At 47.2% G+C, this 10000-nt stretch overlaps 2 protein-coding genes across 2 annotated transcripts in view; both read left to right on the top strand.

The window, feature by feature from the left end:
• LOC132979534 (insulin-like growth factor 1 receptor) overlaps window positions 1-6401 on the top strand; it is a 45240-nt gene extending 38839 nt beyond the window's left edge. Inside the window, 5 exon segments of the mRNA XM_061045425.1 lie at window positions 1-135; window positions 673-683; window positions 685-812; window positions 903-1037; window positions 2281-6401. The exon segment at window positions 1-135 is cut by the window's left edge and continues 28 nt beyond it. Of these exon segments, the coding sequence (XP_060901408.1) occupies window positions 1-135; window positions 673-683; window positions 685-812; window positions 903-1037; window positions 2281-2794 (923 nt within the window). The 3' untranslated portion in view covers window positions 2795-6401.
• A 2138-nt stretch (window positions 6402-8539) lies between these two features.
• The window catches only part of lrrc28 (leucine rich repeat containing 28), a 9173-nt gene continuing 7712 nt past the window's right edge, over window positions 8540-10000 (top strand). Inside the window, exons 1-2 of the mRNA XM_061045255.1 lie at window positions 8540-8700; window positions 9108-9350. Of these exons, the coding sequence (XP_060901238.1) occupies window positions 9183-9350 (168 nt within the window). The 5' untranslated portion in view covers window positions 8540-8700; window positions 9108-9182. The remainder of the gene's footprint in view (window positions 8701-9107; window positions 9351-10000) is intronic.

Consider the following 10000-nt stretch of genomic DNA (forward strand, 5'->3'; position numbering starts at 1 on the left):
CCCTGAAGAAGATGCTGCAGATGGCCGGGCAGATTGCCGACGGCATGGCCTACCTCAACGCCAACAAGTTTGTGCACAGAGACCTGGCGGCCAGGAACTGCATGGTGGCCGAGGACTTCACCGTCAAGATAGGAGGTAAGGAGTCGATGTAGGGGAGAAGGGAGCATGCAGAGGAAGTGAACCCTGCAGCTCTGTCTCCACATCCATGAAATCAGAGAACCTTTTAGAGTCCTTGTTTTCATCATTTTTAGAGTGTAAACAGAGTCTCTGATGCCCCCTTGTGGTGACTGCAGGAACATCAGGGGGTTCATAATAACAGGAAGAGCGCCCTCTTGTGGAGTGTGAACAAACAACCTCACAATGAGAACAACAACAACCAGAAGCATGTCAACATGTACAACCTAACAAACAGAGATCTGAGCCTCACTTCCTCCCTGTGTGTGTCTGTGTGTGTCTGTGTCTGTGTCTGTGTCTGTGTGTGTGTGTGTGTGTGTGTGTGTGTGTGTGTGTGTGTGTGTGTGTGTGTGTGTGTGTGTGTGTGTGTGTGTGTGTGTGTGTGTGTGTGTGTGTGTGTGTGTGTGTGTGTGTGTGTGTGTGTGTGTGTGTCTCTGTGTGTGTGTATGTGTCTCTGTGTGTGTGTGTGTGTGTGTGTGTCTCTGTGTCTGTGTGTAGATTTCGGTATGACCAGAGACAACCAGAGACATCTATGAGACGGATTACTACCGTAAAGGTGGGAAAGGTTTGCTCCCCGTGCGCTGGATGTCCCCCGAGTCTCTGAAGGACGGAGTGTTCACCACCACGTCGGATGTCTGGTCAGTGCGTGAGACAAATACTGACTGACACCCGGGTGCGATGATGTCACACGCCCCGATGTAACCTCCTCGTTGTCTTCCTCCGTGCAGGTCGTTCGGGGTCGTGCTGTGGGAGATAGCCACTCTGTCGGAGCAGCCGTACCAAGGTCTGTCCAACGAGCAGGTGCTCCGCTTCGTCATGGAGGGAGGCCTGCTGGAGAAACCACAGAACTGCCCCGACATGCTGTGAGAGTCCACACACACGCACGCACACACACACACACACACACACACACATTTTTTCAGCCTTTAGTGAATAGTTTGCATCTTTTTGTTAAGGTTTGCTTAAGCTAAATATTAGCTTTATATTAGCATTAGTACATTTTCTCTGGAAGGTGCCAGAACTACAAACTTTAGACTTTAGACTACAGGAAGACATGATCCTGAGTTAACCTGTGTGTGTGTGTGTGTGTGTGTGTGTGTGTGTGTGTGTGTGTGTGTGTGTGTGTGTGTGTGTGTGTGTGTGTGTGTGTGTGTGTGTGTGTGTGTGTGTGTGTGTGTGTGTGTGTGTGTGTGTGTGTGTGTGTGTGTGTGTGTGTGTGTGTGTGTGTGTGTGTGTGTGTGTGTGTGTGTGTGTGTGTGTGTGTCTGTCTGTATATGTGTCTGTCTGTCTGTGTGTGTATATGTGTCTGTCTGTCTGTGTGTGTATATGTGTGTGTCTGTATGTGTGTGTCTGTCTCTGTGTGTGTGGGTGTGTGTCTCTGTGTGTCTGTCTGTGTGTGTGTGTGTATATGTGTCTGTGTGTGTCTGTGTGTGTGTGTGTATATGTGTCTGTGTGTGTGTGTGTCTCTGTGTGTGTGTGTGTGTGTGTGTGTGTGCATGTGTGTGTCTCTGTGTGTCTGTCTGTCTGTCTGTCTGTGTGTGTGTGTGTGTGTGTATATGTGTCTGTCTGTCTGTCTGTCTGTGTGTGTCTGTGTGTGTATATGTGTGTATATGTATGTGTCTGTCTGTGTGTGTGTGTGTGTATATGTGTCTGTCTGTCTGTCTGTCTGTCTGTGTGTGTGTGTGTGTATATGTGTGTATATGTATGTGTCTGTCTGTCTGTGTGTGTGTGTATATGTGTCTGTCTGTCTGTCTGTCTGTCTGTGTGTGTGTGTGTGTATATGTGTCTGTGTGTGTGTGTGTGTGTGTGTGTGTATATGTGTGTATATGTATGTGTCTGTCTGTCTGTGTGTGTGTGTATATGTGTCTGTCTGTCTGTCTGTCTGTCTGTGTGTGTGTGTGTGTATATGTGTCTGTGTGTGTGTGTGTGTGTGTGTCTGTCTGTCTGTCTGTCTGTCTGTGTGTGTGTGTGTGTGTGTGTGTGTGTGTGTCTGTCTGTGTGTGTGTGTGTGTGTGTGTGTGTGTGTGTGTGTGTGTGTGTGTGTGTCTGTCTGTCTGTCTGTCTGTCTGTGTGTGTGTGTGTGTGTGTGTGTGTGTGTGTGTGTAGGTTCGAGCTCATGCGGATGTGTTGGCAGTATAATCCTAAGATGCGTCCGGCCTTCGTTGAGATCATCAGCAGTTTGAAGGACGAGTTGGAGCCGTCGTTCAGAGAGGTCAGTTTCTTCTACAGCGCTGACAACAAGCCGCCCGACGCCCAGCACCACCACCTGGACAAGATGGACAACATGGACACCGTTCCTCTGGACCCCGCCTCCTCCTCCTCTCAGCCGCAGCAAACGACGGTCCCCCAACAGACCCCGCCCTCCCCGAGCTCCCAGAGCACTGAGGCTCCGCCCACCCCCTCATTGGCACCCGGCTCCCCCTCCTCTCCCTGTACGTCGACCGCCGCCGCCATGGACAAGCAGCCGTCTGGTCAGCAGGCGGCCAACGGGCTCTCGGGGGCGGGCCACGCTGCGGCGTCTGTGCGGCCGTCTCTGGACGAGCTGCCGCCGTACGCGCACATGAACGGAGGACGCAAAAATGAACGCGCCATGCCTCTCCCGCAGTCCTCCGCCTGCTGATCTGACAGACACATCCACCTGACTGCACCCCTGGCCCCGCCCCCTTCTCGCCTCAGTGGGTGGGATCTTTTTTTTTTTTTTTAACCACGCCCCCAGCTGAGCGCCACCCGGTGAGGAGAAGAGACTCACAGGAAGGTGGAGAGCGCCGTCACTGAGTCCATGTCCTGCTGCTCCTTCACACACTTCTCTCTCATGGTTCTAGTTTCGGTTTCCACCAGCGGGCACGCCGCCCTCGCCGCCGAGAGGGGGACGAGCGGGAAAACGAAGAAGAAAGAAATTAGCGGGAGATCTGACTCCCTCGTCATGGCTGAACTTATTTTATAAATTGTTGTTTGTTACTTTTTTTACATGTATTTCCAAACGGGGAAAACAAAATGTGTAGGCCTTTATGAATGAACGGCGTTTTGGTCGCTTTAGGGGCGGGGCATTAAGTTAAAATTGTTGAGCATATCTTAAAAAAAAAAAAAAAAGCACTTCAGTCGTCTGAGAGAAACGACCAGAGAGACAAATCTGCCAAATGTTTTGCCAAAATTCTCCTTTTTTTTTGTAAAAGTTTCTCGTCTACAGTTCTCGCCCTGAAACTCTAAAAACACCGCCGACTAAAACACGGGCGCAACACGACCTTTGACGCCATTCTCAAAAATGTCTGAGGACACTCCTCCTCGTTTTGCCTTTTGATATCTCCAGCTCCTGTTCTCGATTTAAAACGACCGTGTCATGGGACCTTTGTTTCCATCTGAAGTCTTATCCTCTCACAAAGTGCTGTTCTGTTTCGGTTTAACCGACTTAATCCAGTCTACAACCAAGCAAAAAAAACAACAAAAAACAAAGATGGCCGACGAAGGGGACGGCAGAAAAGGAAGTATGAACACTTTATCTGTAACGGCCTCTCGGTCGGGGAGCGTCCCTGTTGACTCGTCTTTAGTCTCCACATGGTCGACGCACCACTTGTTGTTTGTGTCACTTTTTCTAACTTTTCTACGGTTGGAGACGTTCATCATGTACAGAAAGAAGCTGCTATTCCTGATTTCTCTTGTGGTTGTAATATAGTTCATATCTATATATATATAAAAAAATATATATATATAAAAAGAGAAAAAAAAACTCCTTCAGGTCCGATCAGACGTTTCCACTACAGTCCTGTTTTTTTATTTTTTAAATGCTTGTCACTGTGTCTCTGAGCTGCTTTCATTTCTCTGTGTTCCCGTGTGAAGGTGCGACAGTTTGGTAACTCTCCCTCACGACGCTCTCATGTCGCTTGGGACGCTTCGACCCCTCTCTCTCTCTCTCTCTCTCTCTCTCTCTCTCTCTCTCTCTCTCTCTCTCTCTCTCCTCTGAGGGGCGAGGCGTCACAGCTGAGGCCCAACTCAATCTCAGGTCAAAGAGAAAAGTTGAATCCTTTTCTGCTCCCCTTTTCCCCCTTTAGTCATATTCGTGTGTGTGTGTGTGTGTGTGTGTGTGTGTGTGTGTGTGTGTGTGTGTGTGTGTGTGTGTGTGTGTGTGTGTGTGTGTGTGTGTGTGTGTGTGTGTGTGTGTGTGTGTGTGTGTGTGTGTGTGTGTGTGTGTGTGTGTGTGTGTGTGTGTGTGTGTGTGTGTGTGTGTGTGTGTGTGTGTGTGTGTGTGTGTGTGTGTGTGTGTGTGTGTGTGTGTGTGTGTGTGTGTGTGTGACTCCCTGACTCTCTCATTCGATCTCCTTTGATCAGGAGGCGTTCCTCTGTTAGTTTAGGCGGGAACATCGCTTCCTTAAAACCATCTGAAACAGGAAGTGGGGGGGGGGGTGGGGGGGTCTCTGGTTCTCACCTGTTCCTTGTACTTAATGTATGGAGGCCCGACAGTGACAATCAGAAGGTCATCAGAAAAGTCAAAGCTGCTGCTGCTTTTTTTATTCCAATCGATCCAAAGACTGAAGTTTGTTCCTCCGCCCGTGGTTTTTTAAAAAACATTAAAGTATTTATTTCACCGCTCTGTTGAAACGCCCGTCGCTCTTTTTTAAGTTTTTTTTTTAACTGCGTCATCTCTCCGTCTTCTTGGACTCAGAGACTGTAGAGAACATGGACGTACACTCAGTGACGTCACTCATTGGGTTCTGAGTTTGGAAGCTGAATGATGAAAAAGAGGCGGAGCTGAGGCGAACCTATCACACTGCTGTAATGCGATCACCTGTCAGTCAACCAAGCCACGCCCCTAATTATTCAAATGTGTCAAGACAAGAGTTCACTTCTCGTAAAACGCCCCTCCTCAAAGTGCAAGCCGGCTGTGATTGGCCCGCCAACGTAGCCTCATATTTCCAGCATCGCTGTCGTTTTCAAAATTCTGCAGGAGGAGGAACGCTACAAACCGGTTAAACCAGCTGCTGCTCGCCCGCCATTCATCAGCGTCACGTCCATCATGACACGGCTCGGTTAGTTGCCATGGTTACCTGAACACAAACGAGCAGCGATATTCAAACAAGCATAGAAATGCAGACTGACAGCGAGCGGTCGTAGGGCGGAGAATTTGCAGATCTACGCAGACACATGTAGAGCTCACGATGGCGTTGATTCCATCGCCGAAGTTTAAAACCGTGCTTCGATGCGTTTAGCGGCGTTCACTTCTTCTGTACAAGACGACCATCGAATGCAGCCAGAGTAAAGTTTGTTTATCAGAAAATCTGCAAGAAATCACATTTTAAAAAAGTCCAGAGTCAGACGGGGAACGTTCAGAAGAAGTCTAAAAACTGCAGATTTCCACAAAGTCTGTGCGCACTGCATCCGCCAGCGCCGCGGTTAAGCTCCATCGGACCGTGTGCGTCCTTGTCTGACTTCCTGTCTGGGTCGATCTATTCTGTCCAGCTTGACACGTGCCAGCAGCGAGCATATTTGAAACAGAGAGCTGCTGCACGCTCTGGAGTCCGACCGCGGCGCTCGCTGTGGATAGTGAACGGCGCCGTAGTGCACAGCGCTGACACACCGCGGCGTTCACTGACTGTGGAAATTGGCAGCTAAGAATGTTTAAATCTTATATTTCTATGATCTCCAGCAGTTTGATTCAACTTTTCTGATGACCTTTTTGTCACACTTCCATCGTCTCGTGCATGTTTTTTATCACGCCTGGTTTAGGGTACTAAGTAAACGTGTGAGGTCGTTCTGATGGCGTGCTGCGGGAACAGTTCACTCTCCGTTTTCCAACATTTAAACTTTTGAGTATGGGTGAGTTTGGTTGAGGGATGAGTGGAATTATCTGACAGCACTGAGACGTTACACAAACGCTGAGGAAGCTCCTCGCCGTCGATCAGAGAGAGATCCCGCCACACAGAGGTTATTAAAGTTCAATGAAGGCGAGTACGATCGGAGAGGAGCGCGTGGGACAGACGGCTCCTTCACCTCAGATATCCTCACGTTTTTATTTGTGAATCACTAAGAATCCTCCGCTCGTTTCTTTGTCCCTTTTGATTTTTAGGGGGAAGGTTTTGTTTTCCCTTCAACCATCCATCTACCTCACTGTTGTTGTTGTTGTTGTTTGTTTGTTTTTCTCTCGATTTATTTACATGTTCAGAAAACACACACAAAACTTCTCATCTCTGATGTCCGGCTCAAATTCAAACCACAAACCGAACCATCCTGAAGGGGAAGAAACCCGATGACCACGAGGTCAAAGCTGGTTCCTGTGTCTCATTCAGACTCCTGTTAGATTAAAGAGACTCCCCCTAGTGGTGCCTCTCGTGTATTGCAGTTACATCTGATGCTCATCGTTCTGTTCTTCTGGAGAGAGCTGTCTCATTAACATTAAGATATCGCTCAAATTCATCTCTAACTCGATCTTGCGTTGTAAGAGAGCACGCCAACCCGCTGCACGGCTGGAACGCCGTCCAGCATTACTCCGTCTTTCTGGGACGGATGTTGAAGTTCATGTTTTTTTCTCCTCGTGTTCGATCTGTAAAATAATCCACACTAACTGCATGAAGCGCCTCTAATGGAGACCCGCCTTCATTCCTCTAAACGCAGCGACATCTCGCTCGTTAAAGGGGGCGGGGCCTTCCATTAGGGTGGGCTTCTATTGGAGGTTTTAGGGTCAGACCTCTGGAGCTGCTGAAACCCAGATTTAGTTTTTCAGTCCTGTTGATCTTTTCGTCCAGTTCGGGACAGTTTGACCCGATCGACACGCGTTTACCTTCAGCTCGGCATCACCTGTTTCCATGGTGATTCCTTCGTGGTCGTTCATGGTTGTTTTCAGTGTTTGTGGTTTGTGATTTTGGCCTCACTTTTACCGCTGGAACACCTCACAGAGCGGACATCAAATCCAATCAAATCTCCCTTCAAATCTCCCTTTGTGTTAATTTTGACTCCTCCCCCTTTTTTTTTCTTCTTCTGTTGATGTCATCTTTCTCCCCCGACTTTTTTCCGTTGTGTGTAAATTATTCGTAGCCTTCCAACCTCTTGAGTTTGTACGACAATGATCAGTTAGACTGAGGTTTCTTTTTCTTTTGTACACGCTGTTGTAAGAATTGTTCCTGATTATCAGATTATTCAGAGTACGGGGCGAAGCGATCGGCTGAAGGAAAAGAGAATGTTTCTGTTTCTCTGATTCTTTTTTTCTACACGAGATTTAAGATGAATAAAAATGTATGCAAACTGTTTCGTCTTCTCGTCTTTGATGAACGACACACGAGGCTGCGTGTCGACCAATGAGGAGCCTTTACTCCACCGTTTGTCTGAAGTTTCAAAAGCAATCCAGATTTTCACATTCAGGGTCTCTGGAGCTGATCCCAGCTGTCATTGGGTGAGAGGCGGGGTCACACCCTGGACTGGTCACCAGCCAATCACAGAGCTGACATATAGAGAACCTCTAAAGGGAGGCGGCTAGAGGATCCTGATTAGATGTCTGAATCACCTCTCCTGGTTCCTCTTGATGTGAAGGAGTAGCGGCTCCTCATCCGGTCTCTGAGTCTGTACTTCAGTCTGTAGGGACTCGGGTTGGGGTCTGGAGGGTCGCTGGCTCCCGAATACTAAAGTAAAGAAGTAAAGAAGTCGGTCTGGTCATTGGAGAGGTGCTAGGTCACTTCCAAATTACTGCCGACGTGCCCCTGAGCAAGGCACAGAAACCCCAACAGCTCTGGATCGCATGTCAGTTTACACAATTGAGATGGTTGCTATAGCAACAGCATTATGGAGAGAGCGGGCAGAGAGTGTTTGTTCAGATTCATGTTTAAGCTTTAATGTCAATACAATCATTTAAGTCACTCAGTCGACAGGATATTATTTTTAAATATATAAAACTCTTAATAGATTAAAAATAATAAATATATCGATAACATTTATCTGAGTATCAGCTCAACGAGGATTTAAAGGAAACGAACAAACAGATCAACGAGCAAAGCGGTCCTTAAAGCTGGATGATAACATTATGGTCGTATCAGAAGCTAAAGGAACGATAAAAAAAAAACTAAAGGAGCATCCTACGGGTTTCTGTGGACACTGCCAGGAAGAGGAATCAGAAGATCATGTTCTGTGACGATGCCAGAGAAAGAGAGAGATTCAAAAGGGACATCAGGAAGTTTGAATAGGAGGAGCCAACCTTAAAAAAAATCTACTTTTTATTGGACTAAGAGTCTTACATTTTTATTTAAGAGAAACTGAGTTTTTAATTATTATTTATTTTATTATATTTTATATCTCTTTAAATTGAAGATAAATAAAATGTAGTGCACACTCCAAACCAGTAGATGGCGGTAACGCGCCTGAAAGCTGAGTGCCAACCCGCCATAACGGGTGAAGAAAAAACAAGGAAGTGACGTCATGCGTTGTTTACGGTAGATAACTGTTGCCTCTCTCGGAGTCATCACAGCTTATTTTCTTTATAAACATAAATGTAGCTTTTTATTGGGCCGTGAACGTCAGTGGAGAATAAAGTGGATGTGTTGTGTTCAGGTAAAAACATAAACTACAGCTCTGTTGTTGTTGAAGCTGATAGCAGCAGCATGCTAATGCTCAAACTTCAGTGTGTTTTAATCAGAGCAGCTCTCCTCCTCTGTCAGGATTTACATATTAAGATAACTTAACATGTTTGATTACAGGTGATAGTTTAGACTTTAAAATCTGACTTTAGCTCCAGCAGGAACTCAAAGAATCAGATAAACTTCATGTACAGAATCAGACTTTAGACTTCTGACGTCATCTGGGGGGGTGGGATGCAAACACACACACACTCAGCCCTCAGGTCAACACACACTCAGCCCTCAGGTCAACACACACCTCGGTTCTTTGCTTCTTTGCTCTGGCTGCTCTGCTTCTGTTTTTTATTCTTGATGCCTCCTCTCTCTGTTTTTCTCTTTCAGTGATGTCATAAAGAAGGAGTCACTGTCGAGTCCCCCCCCCCCTCTCCCCGTGGGGGTGCAGAGGTTTCTTCAGACATGGCGACTGAACTCCATGAGACTATCTTCATGGCCAAGCAGGAGCGCCATAAGAACCTGTTTCTGAACTACAGGAACCTGATCCAGTTCCCCGTCGAGCTGCTGAAGGATGAAGGTCTTCAGTTTCTGGAGAGACTGTACATGAAGAGGAACTCGCTCACTACACTGGTACTGACTGACTGTACTTACTGACTGTACTGACTGACTGACTGTACTGACTGACTGTACATGAAGAGGAACTCGCTCACTACACTGGTACTGACTGACTGTACTTACTGACTGTACTGACTGACTGACTGTACTGACTGACTGACTGACTGTACATGAAGAGGAACTCGCTCACTACACTGGTACTGACTGACTGTACTTACTGACTGTACTGACTGACTGACTGTACTGACTGACTGACTGACTGTACATGAAGAGGAACTCGCTCACTACACTGGTACTGACTGACTGTACTTACTGACTGACTGTACTGACTGTACATGAAGAGGAACTCGCTCACTACACTGGTACTGACTGACTGTACTTACTGACTGACTGTACTGACTGTACATGAAGAGGAACTCGCTCACTACACTGGTACTGACTGACTGTACTGACTGTACTTACTGACTGACTGTACTGACTGACTGTACATGAAGAGGAACTCGCTCACTACACTGGTACTGACTGACTGTACTTACTGACTGTACTGACTGACTGACTGTACTGACTGACTGACTGACTGTACATGAAGAGGAACTCGCTCACTACACTGGTACTGACTGACTGTACTTACTGACTGACTGTACTGACTGTACTTACTGACTGAC

Source organism: Labrus mixtus, chromosome 1, assembly GCF_963584025.1.
Source record: "Labrus mixtus chromosome 1, fLabMix1.1, whole genome shotgun sequence".
NCBI classification, from domain to species: Eukaryota; Metazoa; Chordata; class Actinopteri; order Labriformes; family Labridae; genus Labrus; species Labrus mixtus.